General features: G+C 59.0%; 1 protein-coding gene across 1 annotated transcript; it reads left to right on the top strand.

Annotated features, from left to right (window-relative positions):
* Positions 1-3158: 3158 nt before the first annotated feature.
* SLC7A10 (solute carrier family 7 member 10) lies at positions 3159-18547 on the top strand. The gene is made up of 11 exons (XM_026484293.3): positions 3159-3318; positions 12761-12965; positions 14916-15067; positions 15281-15406; positions 15476-15629; positions 16368-16491; positions 16572-16675; positions 17016-17112; positions 17302-17451; positions 18038-18215; positions 18417-18547. Exons 1-11 carry the CDS (start codon positions 3168-3170, stop codon positions 18545-18547), a joined length of 1572 nt encoding a protein of 523 aa, XP_026340078.2. The 5' UTR covers positions 3159-3167.
* The last annotated feature ends 625 nt before the right edge of the window (positions 18548-19172 follow it).

Genomic DNA, 19172 nt, shown 5'->3' with positions numbered 1-19172 from the left:
GAAATGCAATTAGTTTTTATATATGGAACTAGTATCCAGTGACTTTGCTAAATTAACTAATTAACCTTAAATGTACTTGCATATATTTTTTAAATTTTTTTACCCAATAGTGTCAATGTAAGAGACAGTTTTATGTCTTTTTTCTTCCAGATTTATTTTTTATTTTGCAGAGAGAGAGAGAGAGTGGCGGGCGGGGGGGCAGAGGGAGAGAGAGAATCTAAGGCAGGTTCCCCACTGAGTGCAGAGCCCAACACAGGGCTTGATCTCACAACCCTGAGATCATGACCTGAGCCAAAATCAAGAGTTGGACACCTAACCAACTGTGCCACAGTAGTTTTATGTCTTCCTTTCCTATTTTCATACCTTTCTATTTCTTTTCAGATTAGCTTCTTTCACTTAATAACATGCATTTGTGTTTTCTCTATGTCTTTTCATGGCTTAATAGCTCATTTCTTTTAGCACTGAATATCATTCTACTGTGTGGACATACCACAGTTTATCCATTCACCTACTGAAGGGCGTCTTGGTTACTTTCAAGTTTTGGCACTTTTGAATATAGTTGTTATAAACATTCCTGCAGAGGTTTTTGTGTGGATGTAAGTTTTCAATTCCTTTGGGTAAATATCGAGGAGTAGGACTGCTGGGTTGTATGCTAAGAATATGGTTTGTAAAAAAACTGCCAAACTGTCTTCCAAAGTGGCTATGCCATTTTCCACTCCCACAAGCAATGAATAAGCATTCCTCCTGCTCCACTTCCTCACAAGCATTGGGCGTGGTCATTGTCCTAAATTCCGGCGACTAAAAGGTGAGCCCTTTTACTTCTTTTTCTTGCCTTATTGCACTGGCTAGGACCTCCAGCCCAGTGTTGATGAGCGCTAACGTTCTTCCTCATTTCCAGTCTCAGTGGAAAAGCATTCAACATTTCAGCATCAAACATGGTGTTAGCTGTAAGGTTTGGGGGGTTTTGTTTGTTTCTTGGAGGGCTTGGAGTTTGGGTAGAAACCTTTATCAGACTGAGGAAATTCTCTTCTGTTTCTAATTTGCTAAGAGTTTTTGTTTGTTTAAATTATGGATGACTGTTTTCTGAATCTATTGAGAAGATGGTATGGTTTTCCTTGCTTTTTTCTGTTAATGTGGGGAATTGTACTGATTGAGTTTGGGATGTAAACCAATCTTGCCAACTTTTTATTCCCATTGGGGTTTGCAGATTCTAGTTCAATTCCACTAAAATGTCCTCTTGAACTGTGGGTCTGGACAATAACATGCAAATTCCATCCTCCCAGTGCCCCAGAGTCACTCCGTCTCTTCAAACACACATTCCACTTTTCAGGACCCATGCTCAAAACCCCCAGGCTCCTGGCGGGTGTGTGAGGCTCGCGTCAACCCCTGAACACACTAGCCCTGGCTGGACCCTCTCCCAGCAGACCCTAGCGTTGCAAAGGCAACTGGGTGGGGAAAGTCAAATCAACAGCCCCCCACCCCACCCAGAGACATCAGGAGTCTCAGGAGCCGTGCCGCCGCTCCCACCCCGCCCCCTGCGCAAGGCTCCTTTAAGAAAGCCCGCTGCTGAACGCGTCTCTGGGGCTGGAGGCAGAGGGCGCCAAGAATGCCGGACTCCGACGGGAGCGGGAAGGCTGAAGCTTCGCCGGTGGCCTCCCCCGCCGCGTCCCCCAGCCCTCCACCCGGGGTCGTCCTGCTCCCTACCCCCAGATCCCCGCGTCCAACTTCGAAGGTCCCTCCCCCGCCGCCAAACTCCCTTGCACCGCCGGGCTCGCACCTGGAGGCTCCGCCCGCAGCCCAGGGCCGGACCTCAGCCCCCGCCCCATCCCGGGGCTGCCCGGAGGCCGTCGGACCCGGGCGGGACCCCCGCCAGGCCCTAGGCCGCGGGCGGGGGGAAGGACGGGGCCCCCGGCGCGGCCTCATCCACATGCAGGGGACGGCGCGGCGCGGCGGCCGCCAGGAAAGGACAAAGGCTGTTCCGCCGCCGGCCGCACCGTGCCAGGCTCGCCCCGCCCGCCGCCCCGGTGGCCCCCGACGCCGCCCCCCTTGCGTCTGCTCCGCCGGCCGGGGCTGCACAGTCCGGACGGCGTCCGGGAGGAGGCGGCTTCCTTGGGACCCTGCACGCCCGACATCCTCCGCGAACTCAGGAGCCACAGCCCCCTTCTCCGTGTCTCCTGGCCAGTTGAGGTGGCCCTGTCTCCTTGAGCCGGGCTGGACTGCGCGGGGCCTTCGCCAAAGACCCGAGTTCTAGTCCACCGAGCCCCCACTCTCACCTGTGAACAGGCATCTGCAGATGGAACCTGCCAGACGCAGCTCAGAGCGCAGCCTGGCGGGGCGGGGCGGGGCGGGGGTAGGTGGGGGAAGGGCTGGGCAAACTTTCTTCCAGGCCTCCCTTAAGGGCTCTGGATGAGGGTTAGAGGCCGGACTTCTGATGGTGGGTGCTTAGGGTCTCCTGACCCCTCCGAGGGGTTCCTGTACGCACCCCTCCTAGAGCGAATTCTCACACCCCGCCATCACCGTCTGGAAGCCAAGGAGGCGTCAGAAAGTGTTTGCGTCTGGGCCCTGCCACTTGCTCTGTGATCCTCCTTACGTACCTCTGGGCTCAACTTGCACGTGTAGAATGGACCCAACCTCCACCCTTCTGTCCGCAGGCGCGCACTCGGGGTCCGTGCCAGGATTTAAGGAGTATGGAAGCTGGCGCGCAGAGGGTCTCGGTACACAGACAGCTATTATTCTTGCCAGCTTCCTCAATCTCCTTGAGGGCAGGGACAGTCTTGCCTTTGAGCTCTGCTCCCCCACCCCCACCCCACGACTAGATGTAACTCAGGCAGTGGGAGGGCCTCATCCTTAGTTCAGCTAGAAAGTTCTTCCTAGGTCTGCCTCAAGTCCTCTCCTTCCTTCCCAGGCGGGGGGTGGGGGGGGGTGGGGGTGGGGGGCAGTTCCCTTTAAGGAAGGCGGGGGAGGGGGGCTGCCAGCCGGTCCTCCTTCCGCCCCTCCCTGGCCCCGCAGCCAGGGGCCCAGGGCCCGGGCCCCGCGCCAGCGCATGCGCCCGCCTGTGGGCGCTGTCCGGGCTGCGAAGGCGGCTAGCGCTCCGACAGACGGACGGACCGGCGGCCGCTCGGACAGAGTGGGCAGCGCCGGGAGCGGGGACGCGGCGGGACAGCGACATGGCCGGCCACACGCAGCAGCCGAGCGGGCGCAGGAACCCCGGCCCTGCACCCTCGCCCTCCCCCGGCCCGGGCCCCGGCCCCGGCGCCTCGGAGCGGGTGGCGCTCAAGAAGGAGATCGGGCTGGTGAGCGCCTGCACCATCATCATCGGTGAGAGGGGCCGCGGAGCGCGGGTGTCTGGGGTGGCAGGGACAAAGGCTTGGGGTGCACTGCTGCCCGAAACAAGGGGCACCCCGCTCCGGGCGCTCCTACCATCTGTGACTGTGGGACACGTGAGGGATGCCCAGAGCACCTGCGGGTGTCTCCCCTCACAGAGCGGCAGTAGGGCTTCTTGTTCCCACCTCCCCAAGCAGCCGGAAGTTCTGCACCTGACAGGTGCAGGTCCCATCCACCGCTGGGATCCCCCTGCTGCCTTTACTTTGCTGCGGGTCTCAGCGAGGCAAATTGCGCTCAGTTTTCTCATCTATGAAAGGGAGGTGACTATAATCCTGCCTTGGGTGCAGGAGCCCTGTTAAGTATGGGGACTGGATAGGAGGACCCAGGTTAAGGCTCCAAGTTCTGGACTGTGGCTCCAGTCTCTACTGTGTTTAGGGTCCAGGTGCCAGGCAGCGTGGGTGATCTACTTCCAAAGCAGGAGACCCTGTGGGTACACTGGACAGGTAGAGCCAGCCCAGAGGGGAAATAGGTTCAGAGTATGTAATTATTGCAGAGTTTGGCAGCAGGCGCCTGGGGAGAGGGTGGAGCCATCAGTGACTGGGAAAGCCAGCCATGGGGTGCGCGCATGCCAAGCTTGCAGAAAAGCCACCTGCTTCCTGGGCTGGGATCCCAACAGGCGCTCACATCCTCTGCCCCATCTTCCTCACCTGAGAATGGGGCCATGTGTCTTGTTCCCATATGGGGACTTCTGGGTAGGCAGAGGGCTCAGGGGACAAGGCCCAAGTCATGAGTGCTGACTCCTCAGGAACTAGGTAACCCAGACCTGCGTCCACACCAACTGCCTCAGAGACCCTCTTGGGAGTGGTCCGTTCCATCCCCTGTGTCCCAGGGGACACAGACTGGGCAGACGAATGCCAGGGGTCTGGACTGCTTTATTCTACTGCCTGCCAGGTCTTCCCCTCCCCAGCCAGTGGGATCTCCTTGTGCACCCACTGCCCACCCATCCGCAGACACCTGGAGATGGAGAAAGCTGGAGGCTCAGGAGAGCAGACTGGAGTCTTCAGCTTCTCCTCCTGTCCCCGCACTGGGAGCTCCTGAGCTGGGGCCGGCTTCTGGCTCTTGGCCATCCCCACACGCACACTGAGAGTTGCCCCAGAACACTAACCCTGTGCAGGTAGCTCCCCCGTCTCACCCACTTGCCCCTGGAGTGAAGTCTTCCAGGAGCAGCTCCTGCGACCTTCTTGGCCTAGGACATCCCTGCTCCACTGTCTGCAGGGAGGAAGGGCTGGTTCCAAGGATTTGGCCAGGATGCTTGTTACAGTCTTGCCCTGGCCCACACCTTCTCCAGGATCCATGCTCCCAGGAAGGGGAAGCCCACACGTGGTGCACGGACCATGGAGTCAAGAGGCTGGCTGTGTCTGGAGCCAGCGACAGGGCCAGCAAGGTGCAGGGAGAGACACCGCTCTTCCTGGGCTGCCACGGCTAAGGGGCCGTGCTTGAGCTGTATTCCTACTCTGCCTCCTCCCACATCCCATTTACTTCAGGTCAGGTGGAGGCTGCTGGCTCCTCTCTCCTCAAAAGAGAGCCCGGTGGTGGCGGTGGGAATGGAGGAGGCTAGCTCCACCCTCACGTGCGGTCTGCAGGACGGACTCTATAAGAACAGTCCCATGCATCCCAGCTCTGCCCTTGTCGCACCCCTACTCTTCAGCCCATTCCTGGTCCACTGCTCCCTTGGCCTCCAGCTCTTGAAGGCTGAGCAGGGGTAAGAGGTGGCTTGGCCAAGGGGGGCAGACTCAGGAAGGGAACCCAGAAGATCTGACCCCAGCACGGGACTCTCAGTGGTGGCCCAACGACCCTGCTTAGGGAACTTTGAAGGATTTCAGCAGGCAGAAGACGGACAAGGGGAGAATGGATGGGGACCAGAGGGGACAGGAGATGAGGGAGGGGGCCTCTGTGGGCTGGGTCAGGGTCTGCACTGCCCTTCCCACCTGATGCCCTGGAGGCCTCGCCCCCTCCCCTCACTCTGTCCTGCAGAGTTCATCTCCCACATCTTGTCCCACCTTCCTGCCCTAGGGAATCTGGCCAAAGTAAAAAAAAAAAAAAAAAAAAAAAAAGTCTCCAAAGTGTCATGTTTTAGCTTTAAAAGCCTTGAGGACTTTATATTCGACGCCACCATCTTTCTTGTTTGTTACCAGCTCCAGCACTTGCTATCTCCAAAACTTCAAATAGCCCCTCCCAGAAGATCCTATCATTCTCTTTCCTTGTACCCTCTGCCCTGGCCTAGGCCAAGGAGTGGGGCTTTCCAGAATGGAACGATATGGAAGGGCTTTGGGCTAGAGGAAGACTCCACCTGCCGTGTGTTTAGGATAGCACCTGCAAGCCCCAGCCAGCACACCTGGAGGGGACCAGTCCGGCCTGGGGGGAAGGGAGCCGGCTGGGCAGGAGCTCTGTAAGACACTTGCTGCATCTAATATCTCTTCGGAAAAGCACCTCTTATTACATTATGAAATCATGTGTTCCCTTTATCTCATTTGATTCTCATGCCCACCTAGCAAGATGAGAGTGTTTATACCCATTCTACAGACATAAGAAACTGAGGTTGGAAGTTAAATGACACTTCTGGAAGCAGTAGACTTAGGATTTGGAACCAGATTTGGACCCAGTCTTCCAATTCAGTGCCCTGCATTCTGTTCTGTTCTGGTGCTGGGCAAACTTGGGGCCAGATTCAGAGCCCTCGATGGGGGAGGGTTGGGACTGACCAAGCTCCCCACTCAACCATGGATGGATGAACAAACAAAGGGACAAAGGACTCTCCCCTGACTCCCCACCCCCACCCAGGGCTGCATGTACAGAATCTCTCCTCCTGACTCAAGGCCCCCGCCAGCTCCCTCTCCCAATCCAAACCCAAGGAATGGGCATGCCCAGGTCCAGGAGAGTGGGAATCAGCCTGGATCTGCTGACCAGGCTGTCCTGTCCTCCATTCTCTCCCTTCGACTCGGGTATCCCACCTACACTGGTGTGTGTGAGTCAGGCTCAAGCATGTTCAGGGACTCAGAGGTCTGCTTCATGAACCCCATCTCCTTAGGAGCCAGTCCCTGCTCATCGAGGGTGGGCAGGCCCCTCTCTGTGGTCTCCAGAGCCAGCGGGGGCTGGGCTGCTCAGAGGATGGCTCTGTCCACAAGCTCGAGACCCTAAGGAGACATAAAACCCAAAATACCTTGTCTGTGTCTCACAGCCCTGATCTGCAGTTGAGGAGACAGACGGAGGCTGCAGTCAACCCAAGGCCAAGGCCCTTGGTGATGGGTGCCGAGGCGGCTCTGGCTACAAGGGTGGGGGCCTGCCTGCACTGGACACACTCATTCATCAATTCAACAATTAGGTACAGAACCGTGCCAGGCACTGTTCTAGGTGCTGGGGACACAACAGGGAAGAGGACAGACAAAAGCCCTGTCCTCATGGAGCTGACATTCCGGCATGGAATTCCAGCATGGGAGTCAAGAGCAAATGATAAACAGCTAAATGTTTAGCCAGTGGATAATGATAAGTGCTAAGGTGAAAAAATTAAGATGGGGGGGGGGGGTGGGGAGGATGGTAGGATGAGTCAGAAGTGGGATGGGGCCAAGATTGTGTGGGCCTTGCCGGCTGCAGTGAGAACTTTGCCTTTTTCTCTCTGCAAAATGGAAGAGGGCTTTGAGCAGCAGAGGGTTGGGATGGGACAGGAGGGCATGAGGCAAGGTGAGATGGATGGAATGGGATGGGAGAGGATGGGTGGGAGGGGATGGAATAGGATATGGGATGGAATAGGATGGAATGGGATATAGGATGGGATGGGTAGGAACAGAATTGGATGAGAAAGGATGGGATGGGAGAGGATGAGATGGGATGGCATGGGGTGGGATGGGATGGATAGGATAGGATATTGGATGGGATGGGATGAGATGGGACATGATGGGATGGGATGGATAGGATAGGATATGGGATGGCATGGGATAGGATGGGATGGCATGGGCTGGGATGGGATGGGTGAGATGGGATGGGATGGATTAGATGGAATAGGATGGATGGGATGGGATGGGATATGGGGTGGGTTGGAATGGATAGGATAAGACAGAGTATAGGATGGGATAGAATAGGGTGGATGGGATGGGACAAGATGGATGGAATGGGATAGATGGGATAGGATATGGAATGGCATGGGATGGGATGGGGCTCACTGTGGAGAAGAAGCTGTGGGCAGCATGGGTAGAGGCAGAAAGCCTGGTCAGGAGGGTCCCTGATCACTTGCGTAAGGGACGATGATGGCTCAGAGCACAGTGGTGGCGGTGAGGTGCTGAGGGGAGGTTTAGTTCTGGCTGTGTGGAAGATGGAACCAAAGGACTTGTGATGAACTGGGTGTGAGGTGTGGGAGAAAGAGAAGAGTCAGGGATGACCCCAGGTTTGGGCCTGAGCCTCTTGGAGCCCGGTTTGCTGTTTATTGATCCAGAAAGACTGAGGTAGGTCTGGGGGGCAAGGGGATGAAAGCCAGGGATCTCATTTTGAACAGGTGAACTTTGAGATGCCTGTTTGTTGAGTAATTGGTTGGTAATCCAGGTTTAGTTTAGGGAAGAGGCCCATGCTAGGCATGTAGATTTGGGAGTTGCCAACAGAAGCTGGGGGACTGGATGCAAGGTCTTCAAGGGAGGGAGTGTGGGAGGAAAGGAGCAGAGGACCCAGGAGGGCACCACGGGCACTCAACATCTGGAAGTCAGGCAAGAGATGGACCAGCAGAGGCATCCAGAAGGAGCAGCCAGCAAGGTGGGAGGAGGGCCAGGAGGCTGAGCGTGGAGGAAGGGCTTAACCTGCCAAATGCCACTCACGAGGCAGGGAAGATGCAGTCTGAGGGGGACGATTGGATCTAGCGGAGTGGAGCTCATCCATGACCTTGACTCAGCCTGGAGACTGAGCACCGGCGGAGTTTGCTAGGCGGGCCGGCCTGAGCCAGGCAGAGGGAGCTCCACGCTTCTGCTCATCCCTCTCTTGAAAGGAAAGTGGGTTAGGCCGGAGGTGCCCGCGGGCCAAGTGGCAATTCCAGACGTGTCCTGGAGGCATCCCCACTCACCTCCCTGGAGTTCTGCCAACAACCTCAATGGGCACTTGTGTCTCTTCAGAGGGGTGCCCGACACATGGTCCTGAAGGACTCTCGTGTATTTGGAGGCACGGGCTTCACCCCGGGGGACAGCAGGGCCCCCAAAGCAGAGCTCTGGCCACTGACTCCAGCATGTTGAGGTCTCATGGGGGTCAGGTCTCCAAAGGCCAGATTGGGTGGCCTGGGGTATCTCCAAGGTAGGTGACAACAGCGAGATCCATGAGCACGTCCTGGGGCCTCGGATGTACGAGGCAGGGTGGGAGGACACCCGCGTCACTGCCTCATCTCCCCACTTCACAGATAAGAAGTCTCCGAGAGGCAAAGTATCTTGTCCACAGCACCCTGCCCCTAACCCCACCCTGAGGCCTCCGGAATATGAACCCAGATCCGGGGATTCTCAACCAGCCCCGCTGGCCTCAGGGACCTACCGATGGGAATTTGGAGCTCTTTCCCAGAGGCCCCATGGGTCATATCCTAACCGGGAGGTGCTGGGACTCGTTGCCCAGAGCAGAGGAAGGAGGCCTGGCCGATGGCCAGCCCCTGATCAGACCGGACAGCCTCAGAGCTGTTCTCTCTCAGGCCAGCAGGCCAGTGCGACAGCAAGAATCCCCATTGTGGGCCTGCTGGCTAAAAGAGGCACAGATAGGCCGGGAGTATGTAGATGACTTAGGCCCTGTGGGTTCTCTGTCCTTCGGGGGACTCAGGCTCCTCATCGCAGCAGGCCAGGACACAGACCCTGCCTTCTGCGAATGCAGGACCCATGCAGGGTGGCAAAAAAAGGATCCCTCCGGGCCATCCTCTAGCTACCAAGGGAGTGGGCCAAGGTGGGAGGTCAGGGAGGGCTTCCTGGAGGTGATGCAGCTTCTGGGAATCTAGTGAGCTGAGAAGAGACCTGCCACCGTGGGGGCCAGTGAGCAGACTGTGTTTCCTTAGGCCTTGGGCGATGTGCGGAATGTGTCTGTCCTGCCCAGCAGGGCCTCTGCCAAAGTCAGAGTTGAACCAGCCCTCTGCTGCCCCCTAGCTCAGCGGCCCTACCTCGCAAAAGGGGAAACTGAGGCCCAGAAGGGCAGCACTGGCCTGAGGTCACACAGCTGACTCCTGAGAGCTTTTCTAGCGATGAGGGGTGGTGCCAGCAGCCGGGCCTCACAGGCCCTCCCTGCACCCCAACCCCCCCCCCCAATCAGACTGCACATTCCCCCTGTACTCACCAAGGGCAGCTAGCTCCTTCCACCAACATGACCTCCACCGTCCACCCTTGCGACCTCCATGGTCAGCCAATGCTTCCCAGAAATAGGTCAGTGCACACCGCAACAGCCAGAAGAACAATGGCCCTTTCTTCGTCCCTCTGCGGAGCCGAGTAAGCCCCATCAGGCCAAACATCTTAATGTGATAAAGAACCACCCAGTGTGGGCCGAGGGAAGAGGGGCAGGCGGAGACGGAAGGGGGGGCCTCCTGGTGGGGGATTCACATCCTCACCCACCTGTGCCCGAGCTCTGCCTGCAAGGACCACAGAGCAGCCGTGCCCCTGGGTGCATGGGACTGTGAAGGCCTCGGAACCTGCATTCCTCCAGCCCGCTGTCGTCAGACGCCCGACGCGGCGCTCAGTGGTATCTCCCAGCCCAGCCCATCTTCCCTAGTTCTGCCCCTCCTCCTCCTCGTCCAGAGCAGCTTCCCCCAAGGTCCGGGCTTGTGCACGGCTGTGTCCTGAATCCAGCAGGCTGGTTCCCCTGGACCTGCGCATGAGGGCTGGGAAGGCATGCCTGAGCCCACCACCACCAGGAGAGTGGGCAGTCCCCCCTGCCATACCCCTTACAGCTCCGTGGTCCCTGCTCCAGATCCCCTGTAATCATTCAGACGCTGGAGGCCCTCACCCCTGTTCCCCGGGTCCCCCTCCTGCCCTCTGCCGCTCACCCAAGCCCACGGCCCCTGGGGCTCCTCGCAGAGCCCCACCCAGCCCACATGGTCCCCAGCGCAGCCAGTGGACCTCAATGGGGTTTTCTGCCACCTTCCGGCACAAACCTGGGGCAGATGTTAGAGGTTGTCCAGATGCAGAAGGAGAGGCCCGTGAGGACCCCAGAGACACCAGCTGGCACATGTATTCCTTTCAGCCACGTGGGGAGGAGCCCTGCACTGTAGGCCGAGGCCATGTGTCCACACAATCGTGATCCCCTGGCCCATCCCCCAGTGCCAGCATCGGAGTCTCCAGTTCCTGGGCACAGGCTAGTGGCACGTCCCTTTCAGACCCCAACCTGGGAGGACAAGCTGCTGGGCGTGGCTTCCCCAAGGGCTATGCCCCCGAGGCCATGCTGAACTGTATAGAGTGCTGGGGTCCCCATGGGCTGGGTTGCTCGGGTCCCTGGATGCCCCCAGCCTGAATGCACCCAGCTCCTTCCAAGGCCACCCAGCCCCCGCTGGCTTCCAACCTCACTGGCTTTTGGCAAATCCCACTCCACCAAGCCCTGAGAACAGAGGCTCTGCTGCCGGATAGAGCGAACTCAAAGACCCTTTAGAAAGCCGAGCCAGGCCCCAGGCCCCCAGGATAGATAAGGGAGGTGGCCCCTCGTCCCCTGGAAGCAGGCTGAGGGCTCAGCTTACCTCTGGGGGCTGGGGGACAGGCATTCTTTCGTCCTTATCTGGATGTATTTGGGGCTCCTGGGATGTGACTGGAAAACCAAGTGGGGCACCGTGGCTGTCCAGACTGGAAATCTGTGTCGGCCGGGGGCGGGGTGGGGGTAGCACCGTGGACAAGGAATGCATGCAGATTGGTGGCCACAGCTGTGTCCTTGGCCAGACCTGCCTGTCGGCCTGGCAGGTGGAGCAGGCAGGCCCTGCCCTGATGGGTGTGCTCTCTCCTGCAGGACCTCCCAGGTGGGGCCATCCTGCGGAGGCACTGAGAGCCAGCTCCTAGCGGTGTTACTTTTTTATTCATGAGGCCTGGGCATTTGGGGATGATTTCGTCTTGGGCAGGTCCTTGTGCAAACTACCAATGATGGCGACCTAATTTGTGTGCACAGATGGTGAGACCCAGGTCACCCAGAACGTTGCCCTTTTCGCCCTAACTGCCAGGGAGCTCACAGCTCAGTGGGCCCTCAGAGTCTTGCTTATCCTGAGAACCTACTCTATAGACCACCGCTTGGCCCTCTGAGCATTCGGATTGAGTATCCCCAGATGCTGTGAGTCAACCGAGCACCCCCAAACACACACCACACTCCGCAAGACTCCGAGTCAGCCCGAGGACAGGGCAGGTCTTTGGTGACCATGGCGGATTCCCTTACATCTGAGTCTCAGAGGCTGGCCACCCGCCTCCTCTTCCTCACAGTGCCTCTCCAGGAGAGCAGGGTAGATACGGCTGCCCCCACTTCACAGACGAGGAAATCGGTCTTTCATGTCAGGACATCGGTGCCGCTTGGGGCATCGGGCCATTCATTAACCCATTCAGTTTACTCGACAGATGTGTATTGAGCCCCTACTATGTGCTGGGGGGTGGAGGTGAGCAAGAGCAGGTGCGGTTGCAGACAGTAGAATCACGCAAAGATGCCAAGAACATCTGGCTACAGCTATGGATGAGCAGAAGGCTTCCTATGTGGTATCTAGCTGAAGCCTCATGAAACCTCTTGTACTGGCAGGTCTTGAGAGGTGACCTGAGCCCCAGCTGGGGTTTCCCACTCTGGTCCTGGGATTAGAGCAGTGACTCGTCTTTGCCTCCAGCGGGCTGTCTCAAGGAGAGAGGTGGTCTTATCCAGACCCCGGGCTGGCCGAGTCTCTGCCAGCCTGCCATTGCCCACCCCATTCCTTCATGATGCCTGCTGCCCTACCCCCAGCCCCAAAAATGCACCGGTTCCTCTCCCTCACCCCATCGGCCCTCGCCCAGGACCTGAAATATTTCAATGGGGCCAGGAAACAAGGTCCCTTCAGAATCTGTGTCTGCAGTCTGGGTCCTGGGTCAGGGAGGAGCCCGGGAAGTAGGTTCCTGAGTGGCTGAGTCCCCTCCCTCGTGCTCGCCGGCCTGGTGAGAGCGAGCAGGGGACGAGGAACTCAGAGCAGGACTCATCTCCTGAACTGGGTGGACAAGGTATCACTTCCCATGCCAGAGCCTGGGAGAGCCCAGAGAATGGGCCACGAGTGGGCTTTGCAGGGTCCAAGGCCCCTAGTGGCATCCACAGGCCTGCAGGCCCACCTCCCCTGTCCTCTTCCTCCTCCAGGGAACAGCCCGGGTTCCCTTCCCCACTGTAGCATCTGGGAGCCTGAGGAGAATGCTGGGCTGCTAAGGGGACCCCAGACCTGATGCCTCCCCATCTCTCCCGACCCCAGGAAACATCATCGGCTCGGGCATCTTCATTTCCCCCAAGGGGGTCCTGGAGCACTCAGGCTCTGTGGGTCTGGCCCTCTTCGTCTGGGTCCTGGGTGGAGGCGTCACTGCCCTGGGCTCCCTCTGCTACGCGGAGCTGGGAGTCGCCATCCCCAAGTCTGGCGGGGACTATGCCTATGTCACCGAGATCTTCGGGGGCCTGGCTGGGTGAGTGTGGGGCACCAGTGGGGTCAGTGGGGGAGGGGACGTCAATCCGGAATGGAGGGTCACTTGGGCCCTGGACTTCAATTTCCTCTGTTTCTCACATCTCAGGGAGGTCATGGGGTGGATGGAGGAAAGGGGGTGGGGGAGTTGGGCAACCTTCCAAGGCCAGGGTGGACAGGACACTCCAGCTGGCCCCTTGACCTCCCTGTGCTTCCTTCTGAACGTTCTTTAAGCCTGCTCCCCACCCGGGTGATGCTAGCAACAAGGCAAGGGCAGCCTTGATTTTAGCAAACCCACATGTGTGTGGGGAGTGCATAAAATTCCTACCAGGGCGCTGCAAGAGAGCCCCTTTAAATAGCCCCCCCACATTGTTTTATTCACCAATAAACATTAGCTGAGCACCTACTGTGTGCTGAGGACCAGATAAAAAGATCCATCCCTGTCCTCAAATTGTTCACAGTGCAGAAGGGAGCGAGCCCCTCTGCCCTTGACGAAGACCTAGACGACCCTTGCTTTGAGGGTGCGTGTGGAGGCAATGGCCCAGCAGCCAAGAGAATGGGGTGCCACCACCTAGGGAAGGCTTCCAGGAAAAACCACGTTTGCACCAAGGCTTGAAGGGCAAACCCGATCTCTCTGGTGTGGCTAGGGGCAGGTCACATCCATGGTGGGTGCCAGGGCTTGGAGACACCAGGGCTGCCTGGGGGCACGATGGGGGATCGGAGCTATTGCAATTATACAGCAGAGCCATGCTGAGGGCCTGAATAAAGGTGTAGGAAGACCCCAGAATCATCCAGAGGATGTGATAGCCAATGTGGCATGAAGGAGAGGTGGGAGCAAAAGAGGTGACACCCCCCTTCCCATCAGATAGGCTCCGTGGGGAGGTTTGGGGGGAGGGTTGCCATGTTGGTGGGGTCTGTGGCATATCTGAGGAGATGGTCTAGTCCGGTCTAGGTGGGAGGGTGTCTGGAGCTCAGAGGAAAAGTCTAGGCTAAAGTGTCCAAAATTTGGTTCTGAAGGATGTGTTGTAAGGCCTTTAATGGAGTAGTAGTGGGTGGGGCCCCGCCAGGGCAGACACATTCCTGCGGGTGTGTCCACAGATGCTCTGCTCTGGGGAGAAGGTCCTCAAAGGGGCCTGGGACCAGAGAAAGCAGAAAAATTGTGCTGTGTGGTTAAGAGAAGACTCGAGAAGAAAGTGAGAGGGAGGGGTGGACCCAAGGCTCGACCCCAAGGGCGCCTAACTTCTAAGGTTGGCAGAAGGTAGCAAGGGGTAGGCCACCGAGTAAAGGAGAGGACCAAGAGGAATCTACCAAACATGGTGGTCCCGAGGTCACTGGTGTCACTGGATGCGGTTGTCCCCATCTTCAAGGTCTAGGAGCATCACCACAGACAAGCCCTCCCCAGGGTGCAGGCAGAGTCCCTGGGAAGAGGTTGGGCCTCACAACCTTGAGCAGAGCCCCTGCTCCCATGGGGGCACCGCGCAGTGACGATACTCAGGCAGAACGGACGTAAATCCCTCCCTAACCCCGGCCAGAGCTCCTCGAAAGGTCCTGTCCCTCAGGGGTCACAGTTCAGAGCCAGCTACCTGCAGCCACGCTTTGCTGAGAGCTCCAGCTGGAGCCAGAACCGAAGGTCTGGGGACAGCCGGCCCCCGCTCGGGAACAGCCCGTGGCAGAGCTAGATGGCTGTTAGGAAGGTGGCTGGGTCCCCAGTCCTTTTCGACACCTGCCCAGGAGCAGCCTGGAGCTGTTTAACCATGCCGAATGCTGTCTCTGTTGCAAAAGTCCATTATTAGAACAGAGACCCCAACAGCATCAGCCCTGCCTTCCTGGCGCCCCGAGCACCCAGGCCAGCCTCGGGTGCCGCAGCCCAGGGAGCAGCCCCGTTCCCACACCTGGGCCGGCTTGGCCTGGAGGGCGCGGGGTGCCGTGCCAGTTGGGTTCTCCCTTGTTCCAGCTTCCTCCTGCTCTGGAGTGCGGTCCTCATCATGTACCCAACCAGCCTGGCAGTCATCTCCATGACCTTCTCGAACTACGTGCTGCAGCCCGTGTTCCCCAACTGCATCCCCCCAGCCACCGCCTCCCGCGCACTCTCCATGGCCTGCCTGAGTGAGCGCCCACCTTGGGCCTGCACCCTGCAAGAAGCCCCTGTGCGGGAGGACTGAGTGGGTGGGGGGGGTCCCTCCAGCTGCCGGCCCCATGTGAGCTCAGTCTCAGGGTGGGTGCACTCTGGCTGCGGGGAGGGGGGAGGGGGATGTCGCCCTCCGGCAGCCTGGGGTGGGTTTGGCTGCGGCCCCCCGCCCACTCTCCTTTCCTCCCCAGTGCTCCTGACGTGGGTGAACAGCTCCAGCGTGCGCTGGGCCACGCGCATCCAGGACATCTTCACCGGCGGGAAGCTGCTGGCCCTGTCCCTCATCATTGGCGTGGGCTTTGTCCAGATCTTCCAAGGTAGGGCCGGGGTGGGGCCGTGCACAGGGCTGCGACGGCAACACTGACCCTTGACCTCTGGACCCCCAGGACACTTCGAGGAGCTGAGGCCCAGCAATGCCTTTGACTTCTGGATGACACCCTCTGTGGGTCACCTGGCCCTGGCCTTCCTGCAGGGCTCCTTTGCCTTCAGCGGCTGGAACTTCCTCAACTACGTCACTGAGGAGCTGGTCGACCCTCGAAAGTGAGTGGGATGCCCAGCCAGGCCTTGGGAAGGGGAGGGGTGCAGCAGAGGGAAAGGCCGCCTCCCTGTACACCCCCGCTGCCTCCTGGGGCTCGGTCTGGTCATCTGCCTGACCGTGCGTGCTGCTGCTGGGACGCCAGCGCTCCTGCCTGGCCCAGCACTGCGTGGCTGTGGGCGGATCGTGGCACCCCGCCGGGCCACAGAAACACCGAGTAGCGTTGTCCAGCTGTCCACGGATCCAGCTATTTGCATTTGGCCAAAATTGATCCGTGTGCGCATGACACGCCCTATGGATGAAGCCGATGTCTCCGTCTGATGCTCAGCCAAGGGTCCCAACAGTGAACAGTTGGCGGCTGGGGCTGGGGCCGATAGGGCGTTCTGGGGGACCCTAGGTCTATGCACTGGGCTTCGGAGGCACTTTTCAAAGATTTTAGAGGATTTTCAAGGCTGATTTTAGCTATATGCACTTTTCTCTTTGTGTACCGACATCCCTCGGGATCTGTTGTGGCCCTTTCCCCATCGCCCCTCCTCCCACCAGCCTGCGCCCAGACCGGGGCTGGGGGGTGGCAGGGGGACAGCAGTGCTGCCCCTTCCCTGTCCCAAGACCCCCAACGGACCCGGACCCGGGAGATGGAGACTCAAAGTACTCCCTGGCTGGGTCCCCTGGACCCCACCTCCCAGCACCTTCCCCCACCCCCCCGGGGGGCTGACGCTGACACACTCCACCCCTGCCCCCAGGAACCTACCTCGTGCCATCGTCATCTCCATCCCGCTGGTGACCTCTGTGTACACCTTCACCAACATCGCCTACTTCACTGCCATGTCCCCCCAGGAGCTGCTGGCCTCTAACGCAGTGGCCGTGGTGAGTGGGGTCCCACCTGTGCCTGGCTCCTGACCACCCCACCCTGCCTCACGCGTCACCTCTCTTCTGTGCCCACTCAGACCTTCGGGGAGAAGCTGCTGGGCTACTTTTCTTGGGTCATGCCCGTCTCCGTGGCACTTTCCACTTTTGGAGGGATCAACGGCTACCTGTTCACCTCCTCCAGGTGACTGGATTGGGGAAGGGGTTGGTCAAGGTGAGGCAAGGCCCATGCGTGCGATCAGCACCAGGGGCCGGAGGAAGCCGAATCCTGCCCGGTGGGACCCACTTGAAGCTGAGATAGTGAACTCCCCAGTAACAGGAGTCGGACCCCAACTCTAAGGTCCAGAAAGCTAAAGGGAGGCAGGGTGAGACAGGGAAGAACTGCCCCAGGGGGCTGCTGGGGCCCAGAGCAGGGGTCAGAGGTGACAGCTCAAGAGGGACGTCAGGTCTGGAGCTGAGGTCTGGGACCTGGTGGGTAGGAGGCCCGCGGCCAGGCTCATGGCCCCCACCCATCTCTGTCCCAGACTGTGCTTCTCTGGGGCCCGAGAGGGGCACCTGCCCAGCCTGCTGGCCATGATCCATGTCAGACGCTGCACCCCCATCCCTGCCCTCCTCGTCTGTGTAAGTTGTGGGGCCAAGGCTGGCCGGGAGGGGAGCCGGGGCCACCCAGCAACGTGGGGAACGGCAGGGATTTGTCCTGGCCCTGGCGGGCAGCCCACAGAGGGAGCGGGGAGGGCTGGGGCTACCGACCTCCTGGCCTGGGCTGATGGAGGCAGGTGGGAGACCACCCTCAGCCCGGTCCTCTCCCAGTGCGGGGCCACAGCGGTCATCATGCTTGTGGGAGACACGTACACGCTCATCAACTACGTGTCCTTCATCAACTATCTTTGCTACGGCGTCACCGTCCTGGGCCTGCTCGTGCTGCGCTGGAGGCGGCCGGCGCTTCACAGGCCCATCAAGGTGAGGCCCGGGGGCGCACGGGCTGGCCCACGCTGTCTGAGCCACCCCTTCTGTCGTGTGGGCACCGGAGGCAGGTGATGACAGCGACCGGGATTCCAGCTTTGGCCGCGTGCTGGGCGCTGCTCGGGGCTGTATGTGCACTGACGAATCCAGCCCCACGAGGTGGGTGCTGTGAATACTCCCAGTTTACAAACGGGAAAGTGAGGCTCAGATGCTTTGCTCCTGGTCACTCCTGGAGGAGTGTGCACAAGGACAGAAGAGCCTAACCGGGGCTAAATGCAAATACTCGGTGTGCGTATAAATCCTGGAGCCGGAGAAGGGCTCAGTGCCTGAAACAATGCAAAACACCAAAAAAGAGAGAGAAAGAGAGACACCAGCCAAAGGCAAACAGCCAGTGAGCCATCGTTGCTGTGTGCAGCTCAGAGCCCCTGAAACTTTACAAATCCTCAAGCCGTCCCATGAGCTGGCTTCTAGCATGTTGGGCTAGAGGAGGGAGCCCTCACGCCTCAACTCCCAGGAGTGGGTGGGAAGCAGCTCGGACCCCCCAGGGTGGGGTACCATCGGCACTCCCTCCGGCTCTCCCCAGGTGAACCTCCTGGTCCCTGTCGCATACTTGGTTTTCTGGGCCTTCCTGCTGGTCTTCAGCTTCATCTCGGAGCCCGTGGTGTGTGGGGTTGGCGTGACCATCGTCCTCACAGGGGTGCCTGTTTTCTTCCTGGGGGTGTTCTGGAGAAGCAAACCAAAGTGTGTGCACAGACTCACAGGTGAGCCGGGCAGCCTCCCCACGGCGGTGGGCCTGGGAATGCCACCCTCTTAGGGGCTCACCCTGGAGCGGGGTCCCACAGGGTCCTGCCACCACCACAAGTCTCTCCAAGAGGTGGCCCAGTGTCCAGGATCCACCCGAAGGGAGCCCCTGCCCCACAGGGTCAGACCCAAGGTCTATCTGTTTTTCCGTCTGTCCTCAGAGTCTGTGACACGCTGGGGCCAGGAGCTGTGTTTCGTGGTCTACCCCCAGGGTGCCCCCGAGGAGGAGGAAAATGGCCCCTGCCAGCCCTCCCCGCTGCCCGCCATGGACAAGGCCTTGAAGACACAGTGAGACATTCGTGGAAGCAGCTGTTTCTGTTTACATGTTGTTTATTGAGGAGGTGTTTTTGCAAAATAAGGTTTTTTTGTTTGTTTTGTTTTGTTTCATTTTGTCCTGGAAAAAAAAAAAAAAAAGAGATCTGACTCTTTGAGGCCGAGGCTGAGGGAGCCCTGCAGATGTGGACTGGGCTCCCCGTCAGCACTGCCCCCTGGCTTTTCCTGAAAAGGTCTATGAATAAAACAGGGCTGGTGGGTGGTGTGCTTGTCTCAGGTGAGTCCCTGGTGGGCATCACTCGGCGGGGCTCGCGTGGTGCTGGCTGCGGAAGGTGCCCCCGCAGGCACTGGAGGAGGCCTTTGGCGTTTGGGGGCTCTGCCACTCGAGCCGGGAACTCCTTCTCTCCCTTGTGGGGTCCAGAGCCAGCCCTGCCCCAAAGGGACACCGGGATCGGGAGACACCTCCCTAGGACCCACAATGCCAGCCCAAGGCTCAGCCGCCCAGGAGGGCCCAGGCGTTTCTGCGGGAACTGCCTTTTTTTTTTTTCCTATAAATCTCTGTGGAGTGAGTGTCAGGACTTGGGAGCCCGTGGCCTCACCCTAGTTTACAGGGGAAACTGAAAGCCTGAGACAGGATGGGATGG

This window comes from Ursus arctos, unplaced genomic scaffold (assembly GCF_023065955.2).
Source record: "Ursus arctos isolate Adak ecotype North America unplaced genomic scaffold, UrsArc2.0 scaffold_19, whole genome shotgun sequence".
Taxonomy (NCBI): Eukaryota; Metazoa; Chordata; class Mammalia; order Carnivora; family Ursidae; genus Ursus; species Ursus arctos.
Note: the sequence above shows the minus strand (reverse complement) of the source record. Positions and strands in the feature narration are given on the sequence as shown.

Bases quoted from the DNA above. Each gene is read 5' to 3' on its own strand.
- SLC7A10 (XM_026484293.3), top strand. From the start codon at position 3,168: ATGGCCGGCCACACGCAGCAGCCGAGCGGGCGCAGGAACCCCGGCCCT. The intron at 15,068-15,280 runs GTGAGCGCCCAC...TTTCCTCCCCAG, and splicing joins ACTCTCCATGGCCTGCCTGA to TGCTCCTGACGTGGGTGAAC. The intron at 18,216-18,416 runs GTGAGCCGGGCA...GTCTGTCCTCAG, and splicing joins GTGTGTGCACAGACTCACAG to AGTCTGTGACACGCTGGGGC.